This window comes from Rousettus aegyptiacus, unplaced genomic scaffold (genome assembly GCF_014176215.1).
Source record: "Rousettus aegyptiacus isolate mRouAeg1 unplaced genomic scaffold, mRouAeg1.p scaffold_m13_p_13, whole genome shotgun sequence".
NCBI lineage: Eukaryota > Metazoa > Chordata > Mammalia > Chiroptera > Pteropodidae > Rousettus > Rousettus aegyptiacus.
In genome coordinates this window covers 13002000-13022993 of record NW_023416288.1, presented here as the reverse complement: position 1 = coordinate 13022993, position 20994 = coordinate 13002000, and the positions used below count along the sequence as shown (strand labels likewise).

General features: G+C 34.3%; 1 protein-coding gene across 7 annotated transcripts in view; it reads right to left on the bottom strand.

Moving 5' to 3' along the window:
- Positions 1-20994, bottom strand: part of DMTF1 (cyclin D binding myb like transcription factor 1) — a 50626-nt gene that overhangs the window by 1140 nt on the left and 28492 nt on the right. For 5 of the 7 annotated variants that reach the window (XM_016148031.2, XM_016148034.2, XM_016148032.2 and 2 more), the window contains 11 exons: positions 20587-20663; positions 14303-14460; positions 13184-13216; positions 12165-12274; positions 9866-10094; positions 8506-8657; positions 6982-7191; positions 4430-4515; positions 1805-1960; positions 867-1232; positions 179-326 (listed from right to left, as the gene is read on the bottom strand). In XM_016148031.2, the coding sequence (XP_016003517.1) occupies positions 179-326; positions 867-1232; positions 1805-1960; positions 4430-4515; positions 6982-7191; positions 8506-8657; positions 9866-10094; positions 12165-12274; positions 13184-13216; positions 14303-14460; positions 20587-20663 (1725 nt within the window). The remainder of the gene's footprint in view (positions 1-178; positions 327-866; positions 1233-1804; positions 1961-4429; positions 4516-6981; positions 7192-8505; positions 8658-9865; positions 10095-12164; positions 12275-13183; positions 13217-14302; positions 14461-20586; positions 20664-20994) is intronic. The other 2 variants (XM_016148035.2, XM_016148038.2) reach the window with 2 other exon arrangements.

Sequence of the window (20994 nt, the reverse complement as noted above, 5' to 3'; positions counted from 1 at the left end):
AATGTATATATTCTTTAATTCATGTCAAGAATTTAAGTATTCTACCAAAGTGCAAAATTTTAGAAGACTAATCTTTACTGTTGGATCAAGAAAGACTAAAATAACTGAATTAACTATCTGACTGCCTGCTTTTCCCCTTAAGACTTATCAAGCACGTGATGAAGCTGTATTACAGTACCTGTTAGTGTTGTCAAAGGCAAGACAGAGTCTGTATCTATAACATCAGATGCCTGGATAAAGCCATGTGGTGAAGGAACAATAAGTATCGTTTCATCATCAATTGTTGTTTGATCAACTTGTTCTTCTATAGTAGGAGACTCTAAATCCTAAATAATAATAATTGGAAAAATGAGATTCTGACTCATATTCCTTATCAGTTTTCCTTAAGATCCCAAACACATTTAGGTTTTAAAGGGCTTAACTTTCAAACATGATCTCATTTAAAATTTAGAATATCAAGAAAGTTAAGGTCTTAAAATGGACAAAGCTAATAACTTCATACTCTAAAGTACTAAATATTAACAAAAAAGAACTTAAGAGAACCAATTCAATTATAGGTTCCCTGAATATAGAAGAAATAATGCTGCTATACTGTGGGTTGAGGTTCCTAAGCTAAACTGCAAAGATCTGTTACTAACTACCCTCAGGAAAATGGTTCCAACAAACATTTCTAAATGTCCTGGAGGTGGAGAGGGAAAGCTTTTAGTGACGAACAGTGGTAAGAACAAGCCACACTACAGGCTGTCTGATACTTGTGAGGTCAGAGGTGGGGGTTTGCACTTTATTTAGTCTAAAGTAAAAAGGAAGGTACTAGAGGATCTCACCCCATAAATTACTTCTAGGCTCTTCCCCTAAGTGCAACTTACCTCAGTAACATAAGCACGGGCTAAATGAGAGGGTGAATCCTCCTCTTGTTTATGGTCTTCTTCTGTTCTGACCATAACACTATTCATCAGTTCTGTGCTATTTTGGTCACTGAATTTGGATACATGAGCATCATTAAATGATGGCTCTACAGTCACCTTAGGTTGATGAATTTCATCTGGGAAAGTATCTGCTTCTAGGGCGTCTGGAGGCTCAGGAAAATCAGATGAATGAATATCACTATCTACTGTCAGTTCTGCTTGGGATATGGAAGAAGTGATGTCCTCTGTGGCAACTGTCTGAATGATGACTCTTGGTGTGTGACACTGCACTGTAACATTGTCACTTGTGTTCAACAAATGTTCTGGCTATAAAATGTTAAAGAAAACAATCAATGGTAAAATGAAAAAGTACCTTCCATATTCAAGTTATAGGCAACAAATGACATTTATAGGTGCTAATAGGGGCCACTGTTCCCCCCACCTCTCACCTCTGGAACTGAAGTGTTCTTATCATTATTTTTCTAGAAACCTTTTTCTTTCCCCATTGGGACCTTTGCTCTCCTTATGTCCCTATTCCCCTAATGTAAGTCCATCACATGTAAGGAGACACAGTGCGTGAAAATTTACCCCAGTGGAGGCAGAGTGATGATGTAAAGTATTGTTCCTGGTACAACAGCAGTAGGACAAATTGTTTAAGTAAATGGACTGTATTAGTTTTGGCTCTTATATTTTTTATCTCGTAATCCTAGTCCCTAACAGATATTCAAATACTTGAACTGAGCTCAAAATCGACTCCTCCCCTAGAGATAATATTACTGAAATGGAAGGCACATGGGTTCTATCATAACACTAAAACCTAGAAAAACATGGTGACACGTGTCAGCCAATCTTCTCTACCAAAACTAGGAAAATCAAGTAATTTATGTAAGGTAACGTACGGATAAAGCATGAACAATGATCTGTTCAGGAGAAGCAGGAGCAGCAGCTGTCAGGGTTACTGTAGGACTAGCAGTCAGAGTTAGGGGAAGGCCTTGGCTTGAGCTTGTTTGAAGTAGGTAGGTGCCTGGAGTGCCAGTGGGCTGTAAATGGAAAGACTAAAGGAAAAAGAAAAACAAGCTCAACACAGGTGCAACAGATTATCGAGTAAGCAGACTTACTAGTACTTACTAAGTCCAGCTTTGTGTCCAAAACAGGGACTGACTTTACTAGTCACAAATATACTTACCAACTGTAAAGGTGCAAACGTAATAAAATGAAGGGTATAATATTCTTGACTACTTGTCGTAAGTCATTACTTGGCCTGGAGGTTTAATAGAGGAAAAGTCCTTTATCCTGTTTCTCCCTGTATTTCTATGGCCTAGTCTGTTTTTTGTTTCATGGCACCAAGACACGGTCACAAAAGCCACTTTCTAGTGTGCTGGTGCTAACAGGGTCTACTGTTCCCCCACCCTGTAACCCAGTGTACCCTGTCTTCCCTCATTATCCTTTCTCTATGGCACATAAAAATTGGCAGTCTCCCAGTTTAAAAAGCTTCACATTTTTGAAAAGGCTATGCAGCAGTATTACTTGAACAGATTTTTTTCCCCATAGTATAATTTTAACAAATATTTGGCAAATATTAAGGGGAAATGTATAGAAATAGCAATTAGCAGTGTTCTGCTGAAGGAGAAAAGAAAATTACTATTTGAAAAGCTGGTTAACAGATAATACGTTTATTTTTTGAGACTATGGATATATAAAAAAGCTCAACACCTTTCACAGCCATTAAGCTTCTATATAATAATTTGAGTTCAGTTTATTCTAAGACTCCAAAGGAAAAGAATTTGCACTTAAAACAGAGCTGGAGGTTAAAGTCACATGACCTGTTCTTTAGTCTGATGTGGTCTTGTAGACTTAAGCCACAACTAGGTATTCATTCACTGAATCTAGGTTTCCTTATTGCTAAAGCAAGGATAACAACTACCTCTCATTGAAAATGTTGTGAGGATTGGAAATGATTACAATGGTGTCTGGCACACAGTGGGAAATCACTTTCTTTCCTCCATAAAAGTGAAAGCTGACTGTTTTCCTAATGGTTGTATTTAATAATCACATATGGTCAGGCAGTAAATCCTTTATATGTACATGTACATTATAATACATTATTTAATAAATAATATTCATTGTTCATAATTTTTTGTCACTGAGGCACGATCATCATTCTCTATTAATTAGGACAGAAGTTTCTAAATATTTGATTGTAACCCCACAGATAAAAACCTGAACACATTCTAAATATATATGTGTATAGTTTATTTGGCCAGGAGGAGAAGGAGGTAGCGAAATAAAGTAAAATGAAGTTATTTTTTGTACCTGTGAAAAATGGTTATCTTATACATCCTGTTTTAGAGATGACTGGATTAGGAAATTGAGGCTTCAGTAAACTTACAGAAGTTCCAAGGTTGTTCTTAAAGAGAACCTTTTGCTGTGCTGGGCTATCCTCGCGAGATTTGGCTGTGGAGAGGATAAACTCTTGCACTAATATCCCTTGTGTTCTTTACAAGAAATCTTGACATAATTTAATTATAATTTAATTATTTATATATTCTTTGTGAAAAATGAGGTAATACTGGATTTACCCTATTTTAGAAAGCAGGGCAAGAAGTGGGACTTTTTAAAAAATTTCCATCTCCCCACAAAAGAAACCCCATTCAAATCAGCAGTCATGACCCATTTCTCCCCAAAACCTCTTAGCATAGACATTGCTGATCTACTTGCTCTCTCTATAGGTTTGCCTGTTTTGGATGGTTCAAATGAATGGTAGTCATACACTATATGATTTTGTGTATTTTCTTTCACTTAGTATAGTGTTTCCAACGTTCATCCTTATAGTAGCATATGTTAGTACTTGGTTCTCTTACTGCCAAAGAATCATGTATGGCTATAGCATATTCTATTTATCAGTGGATGGATGTTTGGGTTGTTTCCACTTTCTGATTATGATATAAACATTCATGTATAACTTTTTATGTGGACATATTTAAGTATACCTGGGGTTAGAATTGGATCATATAGTAACTATTTAACCTTTTTAGGAATGGCAAGATTCTTTTCCAAAGTAGCTATGATATTCAGGACTGAGGCTTTTAAATTCTGTATTCCCAACACTGCAATGTTCAACATTGCTAGTGCAATGTTTACTGAATTAATGTTGTTAAATAATTCATTCCACAAACTTTTTCTCAAATAACCAGTATGGACCTTTTGGTTATATATTTGCTTATGATTCAGTACAAAACCATAGCATGTACCCTACTCTTTAGCACTGTTATTTTATACATAAAAAAAACATACTATTGGTTTATATACAGATGAAGAAAGAGACTAAAATTAATTATAAAAGTAGAATCTGATTTATGTCATCTTTTAACAATCTGGCCTAAAAATCATGGACATAGTTGCACTTAATGCCAGTCATGTCTTTATACTTCATGTGCTTATATGTAACATTTCTAAAACTGATGCCTACTGATCTTTCTTATGCATAAAAGTGGCCAGTATCTATTTTGTGAAGTATTACTCACTGGAAGAATCTCAAATGTTTGTAGTGTTCCACTGTTTAGTGTTATTGTTTCCGAGTCAACAGTAGCAGTAGGGGAGTCTGTGGAAGCTGTGGTAAGAACAAAGACAGTAAAAAATAAAATACTTTGTAAATTTAAATTTCCCCAGAGTACTTAATTATTACAAAGGCAATCTTGTATTGGATATTTATCTGGAAACCTGAGGTCATTTAAATATCTTATGAGATATAAGAAATTAAATGGATTTATCTGGGATGGCATAGATCAGAGGTTGGCAAACCAAGGCCCACGGCCAAATCCAGCCTACCACCAGTTTTTGTAAAGTATTATAGGAATGCAGCCACACCTGTTCATTTATGTATTTTCTATGGTTGCTTTTATACTACAATGTCAGAGTTGCATAGCTGTGGCAGAGAATATTTGCTTACCCCTGGTATAGATCATAAAATATTTTGAATGTTAGGATGTAAGAGGAATACACTAAGGCTAATCTGTAAAGAGATTGGAACCTGGTAAAAAAGAATTTTCTGGACATTTTGGTAGGCAGTACAGATGCCTGTAATGGTAGTCCCAAAACATTAGGTTTTAGTTCTAGCGGCATCACTTCCTAGCAATGTAAACCTCGGCAAATAACTTACTTTAATCAAAACTAATGTTCAGAAACTTTATCTGTCCTGCCTATTTCATAGAGTTGTTATGAAGATCAAAAACATTAAGGAAATATAAGTATTATTTCAGAAGACCACGTTTGGGAGACTGAGCACTTTAGAGATCAGTTATTATAATCTATAGGTGGGTCAACTGAGATAAAGATTTAATCTTTCTTCTGAAGGTTATATAGAACTAAAACTTATTAGAAGAAACGTGATCTCCTGGTGCTTGCAGTCATAGCTGGAGGTAAATCCACATGAAAAATGAGAACGGACTTTTAATGTGTACTGTTTGTTAGTTTATTATATTCTGACTATAATATCTGTTTGAAAGAAATGTGATACCTTTACCAAAAGAAATGCATTTGATTTGTGTTATTTCTCTTTATATCTGGTGGATTCTTAAGATCACGCCTACAATAATTTGAAGCGATCCCAGATAACCTCAATCAAGGGTAAGCAAACTATGGCTGCAAATAATGTGGCTCAACGCTAAGAATTTACATTTTAAAGGATAATTTAAAAACAAAATCTAGAAAGACCTATGTAGCCTGAAAAGCCTAACAAATTCATATTTTCTATTCTGGCCCTAAAATCTGCCGATCCTAAAAGAAGAACAATCATGAGACTGTAGCCTGAATGTCAAGAATAATGGGTGTGTCTTAAAACTCTTATTATACTCACGTTTCTTGCTGGAACAAAACTATTCTAAGTACTTTCAAAAAGCCATGCTGTGAATGAATACTAACATATCACCCCCCCCCCCCAAAGTACCATCAACTCAATAGTTTTGTAATTCTCAAAACTATAAAAATGAGCAGTGCCAAAGAAAAATTCTTTGTTCTTTATTATACTGGTAGAAAGCTAAAACACATAACCAAATTTAAATTAGAACTTTAAGGCAGGCATTATTAGTTTAAATGTCTCTAAGGTAACTTTGACAGTCACTGCATATACAGACACATAGTGTTAATAACACTAACAGGTGGCCCAGTGATTCTCAAACATTTGAAAATCTGTATGGTGTTTCTGTTTGCCATAATGATTAGAAAGCACTACTGGCATTTTCTGGGTGGGGTCAGAGACACTGAGCATCCTACAGTATGTAGGAGAGCCCTGTAAACAAAGAACTGTCCCCCTCAAAATGCCAATAATACCCTAGTTGAGAATAACACATTGATACACTATTGGCAATGACCTTTCCATAAGCAAATAACATTACATAGAAAAAAAAGTAAAAGTGAAGAATAATGGTTCTGAGATTTTATTCTCATTCCTTTTCTGTTACTCTGACGGAAAGGTAGCTGGAAAGACCAACTTAGAGCTAAGGATATACCTTTCTACTTCTACAATTGCTAGGCTCTCATAATCTCGTTAAGCAAAAACAAACAAACAAAAAACAACAAAACAAACAAACAAACAAAAAACAAGTCAGAGGTTAAGGAATAGGGGTAGGTACAATAGTTCCTATAGGAAATTGTCTCTTTATTCCTTAAGAAAATCTTTTTCAACCTCACCAAAATCCATTTCTTCTACAGTCCATCTGAAATCCTTTCCTAATTTTTGTCTTCTGGTGAATTACTACAAATGATGTGCCACTGTATGAACTCTATTTCTTTGCACAGTGACTATATTTTAGGTAGTTTTCTATTAATAGTTAATTTATAACATCTTAGAAAGTAAGATGATTTAAAACGGTCTATAATGGCTGAGCGTTGGTTATCAGTTCTTGTCACACATTCTTCTTTTGTTCAAATATTAATTGAGGTAACAAATATAAAATGCCTTAGATCTCCTTTAATTTGTCAGCTTGGATAAATTTCTATCGACATTCTGCAGGACTAAAAGGTGTCAGAGCCATTAACCAAATCAAGTAGCAAGGAGTCTTGAGGTTCCAACACTTACAGACATGGGTGATCTGGACTGGAATCTGCAAAGCTGTCATGGGGCTTGGAGAGATGGCTGTACTGTCTTCCAAGCGGGCGACTCTGATCTGAACGTGCTGTACACTGGAACTGGAATTACTGTTTGGAACTCCAGATCCTGATTTATTCTCCAAAAGCGTTGGGTTGTTTTTTTGATTCTCATGTAACTGTTTAAGACCTTTTATTAAGACTGAAGGGAGATGGGTAGACAAAAAGAACATTGATTCTCCGACAGACCACCATCTAAGCAGCAAGGGAGGTGGGGGGTAAGGAGGGAAAGTATTTGGAATAAATAATTGTATACTAGATGTGAAATCTTACCAAAATTACAATAAAAATATTTTAAAACTACAACTTGTCTGGAAATTTTTGTAAATGTTATCCATCACATCAGATTTAGAAAATTCATAATGTAATATTGTTCTTGCCATCTAAGATGCATTAAAAAAAATAGCCATTGTGAAGAGCATAAAAATAGAACCCTTTCTGTATACTAGGGTTTCATAAAATTATTTTATCCATATTAATATTGGTAATGTTAAGTAGCTTATTTTCATTTTTACATGAATACTTTTCTCCCAAGGACTCAAGGGCATTTGACTATTTTAGCCACTGCAAGCACATCATCAGTTGGCTCTGAGTCTAACTCAGAACTCCAGAGCAGGAGCTAATCTTTTCCAAATAGTAATATACAGCCACCTTGAGTTTTTGTACAGGAAAGCCAACTCTAGACTTGCCCTCCTCTGCTATAGTCATGATAAGTTACATCAGCTCTCTCAGGTGATGCTGCAATCTGGCTGGGTTCATGTTACATTAGTATTCATCCACTCTTCTAGATTTAACATTAGATTTATAAATTAATAATTGGGTATTTAATTTTTTAAACACCAGATTTCCATTAAGCCAACATTTCTCAGCATTTAATTTTCCTTTGGAAAAATGGAAGTTGGAGAACTATATTAAGAGGAATGATGTGATTACTTAAACAGACTGTACAACTTAGTTTAGTGTCTTAAGTGCACAGCAGATGATGAAGTGAAAAGTATGCTATGCCTCATGCAAACCCACCTTAAGATCTCCAGATTTACATAACAAATGAAACCAGAAATTTACATAGCCTTTCTTCTATACAATAAATCACAGAATTTTTCTACATAAACCCAGTTAAGACTTGAAATTATTCAACTTATAAAGTTGATTTAAACTTACGTTTTCAGAAATACCTCTTTGTACACAATGAAAAAATATATGTAAAATTTAGTTCCTCTTTATAGTTTATGTGAGAGAACAAGAATGTGTGTAAATGTGTATATTTTTATCTTAGGTGCTTTGAAAATTACAAATCATATCAACTCTTTATTTTCCAAAGAAATAAAGCACAGGTTTAAGTGAAAATCTATGATTCATATCTTTAGCTGAGGCAAAGAACTAATAATCTCTAACTCCCAAGGAGTAAATATGGTTTAAGACAAGGGAAGGACTTTATTAGCAAATAATACATTACCAGGGAATGAAACATCCTTATGGTTTGCAATTTGCCTTTTGATGGTCCACCATTTACTTCGAAGCCACTGTGGTGAACGGACACTGCTCCATCCTTCTGCTAACAGATCCCAGTTTATGTCATTTTCATCAGCCACATCAAGCTCTGCTATCCTACAGATTACAAATAATCATCTGTTAGATGTTAATTTATTTCTCTATAAGAATCCTCCTTTGACTCTATACATGACGGCGCTGATGATAACAGAAATGACAGGTTGTCACTGACATGCTGTTAAGTTGCATGGGAAAGGATTCCAGGATGGTAGACCTGCTTTGAGAGCTGAGAGTTATGAAATACCAGCAGTAACAGCCTTTTGCTAATGGTACAACCAATGGGCTGACCCATAAATAAACCAGATGAAGCACTGTGAAAGAAAGGGAGTAGCTAAAGGTTAAAAAAGGATAAGAACAGGTTTAGTGTTCTGCAATCTTTTATAGTGTGTTATAGTTATTTCCTGCATCTGAGCTTTTCCATTTCCAAAATAAATGTTTAGAAACGAGCTAAAAGTGACTAGCTGAAAAAAAACTATTAAAAGCAACCCAAAACAAAATGGCAAGACAAAAACAATATTCTAGCAGCAACCAAAATCAGAAAACCCCACCAAAATAAAATAATGTCCTCCGCCCCCCCAAAAAAACCACAACTAAATGTGGGTTTTCAATGGTTTGTTTTTTAGCTTTAACTGTCATGCTGATTTTCGTTTTCAGTAGAGAACTATCCACAACAATTGCTGCTATTCAAATATTTTCTTGCTGGTATTTTTGCCCATTTGAGTCACTAAGTCTTAATGGTTAAACCAACTAATTTAAAAAATGTCAGCTTAGGATTATTACCTTAAAACTTTTTTGGATATGCATGAAATGGAAGTATCTGATTCAGTCTAGTTTCAAGGTGTGGGTTAACTGCCGACTGGGCCCCCTTCTTGGCAATCTCAGCCAAAGACTGAAGAGCATGGAGACTGAATCGCCCTCTTACCCTCAGTATGGCCCCTTTGGGTAGGACTGAGGCACATGGGTGGGACAGTGGAAAAGCTGCACTGCCTTGGCCTGTGCCATACCTGTTCTGTAGGTATAGAGAGGACTTCAGTCTCCACACCTCCTATATCTGGTACTTTGCATGAGTACTACACCCACTAAAAAGGAACAAACACAAAACAAAGAGCTCAATATAAAATACATAGGATCTAAAACAGTGGCTCTTTATAGAAAGGATGCTTTTCGGACATTAGGCATCTAGGGAAACCAAAGAGAAAAATCAATCAAGACACAACCATAGCAATTAAGGAGCTTTTGTCATTAAGAGATTTGAGGACACAAACCTGAGGATGAGATTGATTTCATCTTCCTTTGTCCACTCAGTACCTCCACTCTGTTTCCAGTTCAGGTAATTCAGCCATTTAGAACGACACTGCTTTTCTGAGCGGGTACCCACTCGTTCTGCCACAGCTGCCCAAGACACACCCTGTGTGACTATGTCACCTGGCTCAGTGCTTGTCAATTCATGGACAACCTCTGCAAGTCTCTTTTCCTCTTCTTCTGTCCACTTTCCTGAAAAAAGGAAATCATCTAGACTACTACTGCTACTTTTTTTTTTTTTTTTTTTACAAATCAGAATCAGACCTGTATTTCCAAGAATGGGAAGTATGCAACAGTACTAAAAGCATTTCCAAATACCCTCAGGTAAGAAACTGCATATACTTAGTAATACAGTTACATTTACATTTCACTAGTCTAGTACAGTTCTTAGTACAAAAGGAAATATAGAATCCGAATAGAAAGTGTTGACTGACTCTTTAAGAAAAACTACCCTAAATATAACCAGCAGGAATTATGTGCTCTCAATTATACTAAGTCCTAAGTAAGAAGAGCTTCATTCACGGCTTGATGGACACAGAAAACTCATACTTTTTTCTCAGTCTCACTGAAGATTCCCTGCTTTGCGGAAGTATAATAGGCTCAATAGAGGCCATTACTTCTAGGAATGAATGATAAAGGATAAATGGAATAACATCTATGGCCTCCTACCCATTTTGGTAAAAATAAAAATAAATTTATACCGTCTCCTTTCCCCGTTATCCCAACCCCAAGCTGTGATGAAACTGAGGCTGGTATTCACTTGTACTTTTATTCCAGATTTTTCTGAATCTATAAACCTACTAATAATATCAAATGTTCCTTTTGGTCTTTTCTTAAGGAACTTGAGTAGAAAAAAAAAAGAGAGAGAATCTTCAAAAAAGAAAAGCCCTTTCATTTCTGTTTCCATTACGAGTAGCTAAAAACTTCTAGAAAAATTCAAAAAGGCTATGTGCTTGCTTCGAGGATTTGTTCATTCAACAAAAATGTACTGACTGTCTATTATGTGGTAGGCAAAGGTCTGGATACCATGGATTGAAAACAAAGTCCTGTTCTCCTAGTTTAGCATGGTAAGAAAGGAAGGGCAAAATCAGACAGTACCAGCTTACATTGTGGTACAACAGAGAATTCCTGATCAGAAACAATACATGGAAAGGTAACAGGCAGATCAATCCTCTTCAGGCTGGCAATCAAGAAACAGCAGTGTTGTTCCAAATTATGGTAACAAAAGGGGTTCTGTACTCATAGCGCCTTACATGAAACTGGGGTCTGTCCTAAATCTAAAGCTTCCATTCCTGCTTCACTCATTAAGTTCTCATTTACCTCAGAGTGACAGAGTTGGTAGAATCTATGTCCTCAATGCCTTCCAGGTAATAGTGCTGGTGGAGTGGCTAAACAGGATACATTACTGATTCCACTTTAGCAGGGTTGGAGGGTGAGGACAGAAAATATTTTTCCTGGAAGCTCAGGCTTAAACTTGAGAACTATTTTTTCTTATTGAAAGACTGATCATAGACTGTAGAGCCTTCAGAGAATATTAGGGCTAAAAGAGAATGAACTATGAGATCACTTATTCTAATCTCTTTATTTTACAGAGGAAACCGAGGCTCACAAAGGTTAAGTGAGAGTTTAGTGTCAGAGCCTAAGTACCATTGCTGGTCATAAAAGTTAGGTTTAATAGTATATTCATCGGTATATTTCTATACAATAAAAGTTAAATAGGCATTTGTGGTCTGGTCTGGGGACGGAAACAACAATCACAAGTTTTTTTCCTTGCTTTGAGTTTAAAATAAACACAACACATACAAAGCTTTGGAACACAGCTTCTTCCTAAATTGGGACCTGCCAAACTAAAGTTTTTCATAAACATGAGTTGATAAGCTGTTGTTAACAAACGTTCAACTGTTAGATGAGCTTAAATTAAAATTACTTCCTGTATATTTGCCTTAAAAATACCTGTATATAATCCTTAAAAATAAATACTTTTCTAACTGAAGCAGTTCTGAATTGCTACAAAATGGAAACAAGTTAGACCTAAAACCTTTGAAACCGAGATGTTGTGTCCCTGTGAACAATGTCACTACAGAAAAGCACAAAAATAAAGGGTTAGTTGGGTCTATTAACCTTGAAGAAAAAGGACGGCTAGAAAATGAAATTTGAACTAAACTGAATTACAAATTCTTCCCAGAAGAGAAAGCGGTATCTGAAGGGGCAGGAAGTTCAAACGGTGACCAAAAAAAACACCAGCAGCAGCACTCATAGTACCTGTGTTGCAAGTATCCTTCATCAGTCGGCACCGATCTTTGACGGAAGATGCACTTCTTCCCAGCGCCGCCCCTATTGTTGCCCAGTCATTGCCATGCTTTATCCGGAGCCTAAAACAAGAGTCTGCCAATCAGCATTTGGTTCAATTGTTTTCTCCCTTTTAATTTCATCATTTATTCTTCATTCTTCTTCTTCCCATTTGACTGGTTTGGAAGTTGTGGGCAGCAATACTTTGAGAGCCAAAGTTTGAAAGTGTGGCCTTTTTTTGGGGTCCACAGTTGTCTGTGGGTAAAAAAAAAAAACAGGCAGCAATTGCCTTTTTCCTGGGTCAGAGAAGAAATAAGTAACTTGGATATGTGTTCAAAAAAGACCAAATTTCCCCTCAGGTTATTGATACAATCTCCCAGGCAATCCCCAGATTTTTCCCTTTTGAATACTCCTAACAAGTTCTTAGATATCTGAAAAAGTTTCGCAAGTCCTTATTATCATAAATAGGACCAACCTTCAGTATTTTCATGATCCACATAATCCATTAATCCTTACTATATGGTCCTAATTCAATGAAGTGAAACTGTTGCCTGTGAAATAGCCTTTATAAAGTAGAGTTAGCCCAGGCATTAAATGAAACACTGCCAAGTCTCCATTCTAACCTAAGCAATGTAGCAAAATCCTGGTTTTGATCCTGGTATATTAGGTCCCCAAATTTAGACTTCAGGCCACCAGGAATGGCCATATTTGATCTCTTCTGTAACCCCTCACAGTGGTGTAAAGACACATTTTTGTTAACTGACGCTAGGAGGAGACTAAATGTATGGGCATGGTTACTCTGTGCAGGTATTGATCTGATAAATTCTTTTAATGGTCAATCATTAACAGCAGGATTAAATTATACCAGTCTACCAAAAATTCTTGACATTTCAAAGTAAAACTTTTAAAACACAAGACATTAAAAAAAATAATAAAACACGAAAATGAAAATCCAACCATCAGAATTAATGAATAAAAGTCTTTAAACTTACTCCTTGAGCTTTTCGATTTCTTCAGGTGTATATCTAGAAATTTAAAGAAATTTAAAACAAAAGATCAATTAAAACAAAGAATGCCAAACACCTTAATAAAAACCGGAATTTCACTTAGAGTCAAATGTTAAGTCACTTAGCATATTGATAGTATTTTTAAAGTAAAATATTTCAAAGTAGAGTAATATGAATTAATTCTTCTATTTTCTTTTTTAAAAATAAATACTATTAGCTACAAGAAAAGTGAACACTTTATCATCTTCTTTAAAAAAATTCAACAACTAAGACATATTTGCTCCTATGCTGCCTTTCCTTACTTTAAAGTTAGGTTCAGGAACCCTAACAGCTATTTTGAATGACTCAGTGGTGACACTGTAAATTGGAGCTAAAAAGAAAATGTATGATAAATTTTCACGAAGCACTGAAAAATTTAAATTCTCTTCATTTTCTCTATCCACGTGTGGACATCTGACGTAGTGTAGCTCCAATGCATAGGTTCTCCTTTTTAAGTAAAGAGGTACTTGATATAGTCAATGCAATGCTCTTCTTAAAAGCAGTATCTAATTAGTCATACTACTACCACCTCAAATTCCCAGAGAGAAAAATATGTCAATAACAACACCATATAATCATTGCATTGAAAATATGATGCTTTCCCATGTTACCTATCACAGAAATCCACGCATTGTATCATAAAATTTACTTATTTTCTACTCTGGACTAAAAAAAGTCACTGAACTAGGAAATGCTATACTATAAAAATGAACAGGAAAAGTGTTACCAATGAATTTATAGAATTCTTTGCACAATTCTTAATCTTTAACCACTATGATAGTTTTTATAATGGTACTTCACTACAAAGCAGACTTTGATGTATTAAGTCAGTAAGTCTTAAACCTACATAAAGTGATTTGGAATAGATTCTAATTTCTAAAAGAGGCATTATTATAATGAGGCTTCACCATACTGACAACATAAACCTGGAGTAATATAACTCAATAGCAATTCATAGAATAGCTGTCTGCAATTAAGGCTTTGATCACAACTATTTTTTAAAAGTAATTCCTTACGTACTTCCCCTAATTACATGAAATCATGCAGCATTACAAGGTTTCATACTTTCCCACATGGTTTCTGTCATCATACATGCGGAGCACTCTTCTATAAACTGCAAACAAAGGCCGGTTCAGACCCCATGCTATAGTCCTGTAGAAATCTTTTCTTTCGTCTTTTGACATCTCAAAGATGATTTCTGTAGCATCTTTTATTCCGCGTGCCTAAATGGGTTACATTTATTTGATTTAGGGATTTCTGATAAAATGCATTATGGATATACTATGCTTTTTAAAAGTTTTTTTTTTTAATGTTAAAGATCATCAATGGCATTTCAAAAGTAATGTATTGTTAATTCATTAATAAGTAAAATATGAACTTCAAAATGTTGCATGATAAGTGATACTTAAATGTTCCAAAAATAAACTGTATATAATTCAATAAAGTTGCATTTTGTCAACCCCTTTTAAAATTATAAAACATTAAGATCTAAAGAAAGTAGAGGAAGAAAGTCATAAGAACAAAATTAACAGATTCCGAAAACAAAAATTAGAAAGCATAAGCAATGCTAAAAATTATTCCTTTAAAAAATCCTTTGAGACTAATACAAAAATAAATTTATGGAGGGAAAAAAGATAACATTAGAAGTGAAAAGATGTGGCCTAAGTAGAGATGTTACAAAGATTAGACAATCGAACATGATGAAAATTTTATGGCAATAAATTTGAAAACTTATATAAAATAAATTTCTAGAAAAAGTCAACTTACCAAACTGACTCAGGAGGAGATAAAATATCTAATAAGCATAGACCGTTAAGAAAACTTAATGAATTATTAATAATTTTTCCATAATGAAAACCCCAGGCCCAGATGACTACTTTATAGGTAAATACTATCATATAATCAAGAAAAATATAATTCTGATTTTAAACTATTTCAGAGCAAAGGAAAAAAAAAGGGGGTGGTGGGGGGACACTTTCTCATTCATTTTATTAGGCTAGCATAAGCTTGATAGCAAAAGCAGACAAGCACAGTTTCAGAAAATAATTTTCAGGTCAAGCTCATTTGTTAACATAGGTCTCCCAAGTCCTTAAAATATTTTAGCACACTAAACCCAGCAATGTATAAAAAGGTTAATAATCAATGAAAAAAGTGAACTCATTCCAGGAATACAAGTTTGTGTTAATTTCAGAAAAATTATTACTGTAATTAATCACGTGAGTACATTTATGGAAAAGAATGTAAAATATCAATAAATGTGGCAAGAGCGTACAATTCAACATTTACATTTGACAACACTCCTAGCAAGTTAGATTTGTAAACTGATAAAAGGAAAATGTATAAAAAGTATAAAGATCGGAAAAGAATCATTTGCGGATAATGGTATCTATATATACATACATATATATATTTATAAACCCAAAAATCTATGAAAAATTATTTGATTTAAAAATAAAACAGTATTTAGCAAGGGTAGTGCTTACAAAATCAATATATAGACATTTGCATTTATATACAAAGCTCATAAAAAAGTTCTTATTTATAATAGTATCAAAATTAAGAACATTAGGACTAAATCTTAGGCATGTTATGAAATCATTTATGGAGGAAAAAACTAATGAAAGATATTACAAAGGAACTAGCCAAAATGGAAAGCTACACAATGTTCCTTAGGGAGAAGATGGAATCTTGTAAAGATGTTAATTCCCCTCAAATTGATGCACAGATTCAATGTAATCCCAATAAAAATTCTGAAAGTTTTCCATTCTCTGCAAGCTGATTCTACATTTACAATGGAAGAGCAAAGGGCCAAGAACGTTTATTAAGAGACTTGCTCCATCAGATATTAGGACTTCTGAAGATAGTGCTGTATTAATGCAGGTATCAACAAACAAAACTTGGGAACAAATTTAGAAACGAATCCATGGAAGCCTGATCTCGGGCAGAATGGACACTGGAGATTGAGAAAAAACTAACATTCCATAATGATGCCTTGACAATTATCATCGACACCGAAACAACAACACAATGAAACTCTATCTCACACAGGAAAAAGAAATCCGAGGCAAAAGTCTAAAACTTTTATAAAATAATATATGAGAATATCTGTATGCCCGTTTGATGCAGGGGAGGATCTCTTTAAAAAGCATGCAAAATATTAAAGTAAAAAGAGGATGAATTTTGATATTGATATTAACAATTTTTTTTATCAGATGTCACCTAGAGAGAAGAAAAAGACAGGCCACAAAATTGGGACAAGATATCTGTAACACAACCAAAAAACCATCAGTATCCAGCATTCATTAAGAACATCTAGAAAAAGAAAAAACCCATAGAAAAATTGGTGAACAACACAAACAGGAATTTGAAAGAGGAAATACAAATGTCCAATAAGCATATAAAACTATGTAATCAAAGAAATATAAATTAAAACCATAATATCATTCAAACCCACCAGATTTGCACAAATTAATAGCAAAAAAGGAATTGAACAAAATGACCATTCACTATAAAATGGGTAACTTACAGTGTGCATATCTGCACAATGAAATACAGTCAAACAAATCAACAGGGCATTAATTTCAAAATCATAGTATCTAACAAAAGTTACATAATACCCATAGAAATTTATTTACATAAATTTCTAAAACAGTTAAAATTATACTGACATACATTTTATACTCTTTTTAATGTATGAAGTCTGTAATAACTTACCAGCAGAAAGTTTCTAAATTTTAAAATCTTTTCTAAAATTCTTTTGTTTATGCAATTTCAATTTTGTAAACAATTAAATCTAAATATTTACTGGGCACCTACCTACATGCAAGGCACTGTGTTGTGGAATGACTATATAATGAGATAAAAAGGTTCTGCATTTTTTTGTTTTGTCTGTAGCAGTTATTTTCATTTATCCTTTTACCCATAGTACATCTAATTAGTTTAAAATGGCTCCTTCTTAGAAGAGCACCATGTAATAACAACCATGATCAAAAATCAAAACCAAATACAATCGTCCCTCAATTTATATGGATTATCCATTCCACATATCATTTTTTTCATGTGGAAGAAAACCATGTTCAGAGTCCACTGGCACGGGAAAAAAACCACTAAAGAAATAAGCCAATGTAAGTCATAAAAATATTTATTTCACATATTTTCACACACAAAAAAATGCTAATGAAAATTGAGGGAAACCAAAATAAATTTTATTTGCTGTCGGTATCTGTACTGCGATCTATAGCAATCAACCTTTGCTTTTTAACTGGTACAAAGTCACTATTTTCATCGCTCAAAATATTTGGAAGTACTACTTTAGTTTCATTATTTATGTTTATGTTTTTTGGATGATCTTTTTCCAACCCTATCTTTTGGTAAGTTTTAAAAAATCCTTCAATATTCACTGTAACATTTAAAAAAATCTTTTCAAAATTTTAAGGCTTACTGGATATTTGGATCAATATCTAGAATTGGAGTTTCCAGTTTTGTGGCCAATTGAAGAGCTTCGTAAATATTTTCTGAAACTGGTTGAAGGTCACTGCCCTATTCATTGGCAGGCTGGACTTCAGAAAGTAGGTGAATTAATTCATTATCAGTTAATTTGTGATCAACTAGTAATTAGTTAATATCTATTTCGAATTGTCAGAGCCTTCTTATTGAAATTAATTTAATAAATTAATAATGCCACTCAATCCCTCTTTAGTTGTTGAAACCACATTCCCTGGTACAACCACTTCTGGCCATATAGCTTTCCAGTAAGCGTTTAAAATTGACAGCTTTATGTTACTCAAAGCTAAAGCAATATTCTTGATACAACTTAAAATTGTGTATTTATTCAAGCGTTCTGTAACTGTGATTCCTTATCTTCAAGTTTATTAAAAATATCATTAAAATTCTGTTTTATATAATTAATCCTAAAGGTGGAAATAATGCCTTGATCATAAGGTTGGATCAAGAAAGTTTCATTTGGTGGCAAATATACAACTTTCATATTTAGATGTTCTAATTGTGTGGATGACCAAGTTACTTATCTAAAAATATTTTAAAAGAAAGACATTTTTCTTTCATATAATTTTCAGCTTCTACAAAAAAATTTGTAAAACCAATCCTGAAACACATTAGTAGTAGTCACCCCGGCCTTTTTATTTACCATCCAATTAATAGGAAGATCATTAATAATTGCGAGTTAGTATTAGTTCTCTGTATGTTGCTGAATTAAGCTACTGTTTTTTAGAAAGAGTAATGGCCGATAATGGAAATGAAAAAGAATCATGTAAAATGAGACCCTGCAAATGTAAACTGCATATAACGAGTCTGTCCAAAGGGAGAGAGGGCATATTTACTGCATACAAAAAAAACTCTTGTAAAAAAAATACTGTGTAAATTAAGGGATGGGTATAAATGATCTTTTTCCATGGTCAGTACATCTTTTTGGTCATTTCCTATTTCTGCCACTCCTATCATCAGTCTCCCAATCACTCAAAATGAAAACTCTTAAGTAATTACGACTCCCCATTTTCCTTCTCCCCCAACATCCAGTCACCAGGTTTCCTTAAGAGACTATTTGCTTATCTGCGCTTTCCCTGCCAATTGTATTTCCACCACTAACAAAGTCCTCTTAGTACGCTCATCTGGTCAACTAAAATGGTCATCTAAAAAGTCTCAAATTTTAATCATGTCTATTCCCTTTAATCAAATAGTGGGAAGGGACCTTGGAGATCATCTCCAATCCCCTAGAAAAGAAACTAGCTGCTTAATTCTCAAAGTTCAGTGTTCTTACTCATTACTGCATTATCTAAACCCATGCATTCTTCCAGTTTTATATGACCAGCAGCCAACTAATACACTTCTGGATACATTTTTAATGGCCACTGAATTTAACTATTGAAACAGTTAAGAAAGAATGAAGGTTTTAACTCTTAATAGTTTATGAAGCTTAGCTTGGGAAGGATGCAGCTTAAAATTAAGCTTAAGAATATGGATATTCTAGGCAGCAATATATAATAGTGAAGTAGTGAAGAATTATAAATAATCTAAGTATCAAACAATAGCAGAATAGTTAAATAAATACCGTATACCTCCCATTCCCAAACACTGTTAATGGCCTACATTTTGAAGACACACTATTTGAATCTAACTCCATTTCTGGGACAGCAAGCCTCTGAATATTTTCCTGAGAAGAGCACAGATTTACTCGCCAACCTCTCTCTCTTAACTAAGGTACCAGTCTTTCTCATCTCATGTAGGGCAGAGTTCTAATTCTTCAGTATGGACTTCAAATGCTAGTTTCTGCAGGCTACTTATTTTGGTTCAAATTAAAGGAGTTAATGTGGTGGTCTGGGTTTGACTCTGATTCCTTGGTGCTCGGCATTTACTCAAGTTGTTCCCTTCAGTTCTATTTTAGTCTAAGTTCTACTCCCTTTTTAAAGACTCAGCTTAAATTCTTGCTCTTCTAAATGTTTTTCACAACTGTCCTAAACCTGAGAATAAACTCTTCCTTTTCTGATCTCATGCAGAATTTACAGCATGTAGCGCTCACATGGTACAAAGCCTTGTATCATTCTTTATCTGTTTTCAGGATTCCCAAATGGATTGTTGCTTTTCGAAATCATGTTAAGGCAAGTTGTACTTCCAGTGCCTCAAAAATACTGTGTTCAACAGGCATTTAACAAAGGGGATGACAAAATTACCAGAAAATAGCTCCAAATTTGAAAATGAACTAAATTTTTGATTTTTTTTTTTTTTAAAAGGAAAGGCTAGTATATCACAAGTTCATTCAAAGAAGCACATTTTAGGCTTTAGACCAGGGGTCCCCAACCCCCAAGCCATGGACTGGTAAAAGTCTGTGGCCTGTTAGGAACTGGGCTGCACAGCAGGAATGAGTGGTCGGCGAGCGAATGAAGCATCATCTATATTTGCAGCCGCTTCCCAGTGCTAGTATCACTGCCTCAGTTCTACCTCAGATCATGAGGTGTTAAATTCTCATAGAAGCACTGGTTCCTGGTGCCAAAAAGGTTGGGGACTACTGCTTTAGACAATACAAACCTAAAATAAACTAATTTATAGGCTGCTTTAAAAGCAGGGCTTTAAGGTTCTGAGAGGCTATTAAGATTTTTGTCTAAACTTCAGGGTGGTTAATTAAAACAGTAAAGCTATTTAAAACTGAGAATTCAAAATTCATTTAAAAATATGCTATAATCATACACTTTAAAATTATTAAGCTGCAATTTTAGCTAGTTATCCATTACACAAATTATTGAAAAGCTCTTAAGTATAAATATGCGCCTTTGGTATGTTTGCAATTGGCAGTGAACAAATTAGTACAGAAACAAAAAAAATATGCCATAAGATACCTTTAGATAGCGTTCAATATTGTTCATCAAAATATCAATTTCTTCCTTGGACCACATCCCCTGCTTCCATTTGTGTCCTATAAAAGAAACCAATGTTATAGACATGTTATTCCTTAGAGGAATAAAATACTAAAGATAAAACATACCTCTCATATCCTTTCGGCAGTATAGGACTGCTAAAAAGACATATAAGTATTAGAAAAGCTCAAATGTGCTGATGAAATCCAATGAAAAATGAATTTTATGGGCAAAACAAGATGTACATAAAATTCTAGGGTAAGGTAAACACAATATGCTAGATAGCAAATGAATAATATATTCTAAATGAGAATTCACAGTAGTTAAAAACAATCAGTTTACTTACTTTTGCTTCCTTTCCTTACTACAGAGTGGCATATACACAACCCC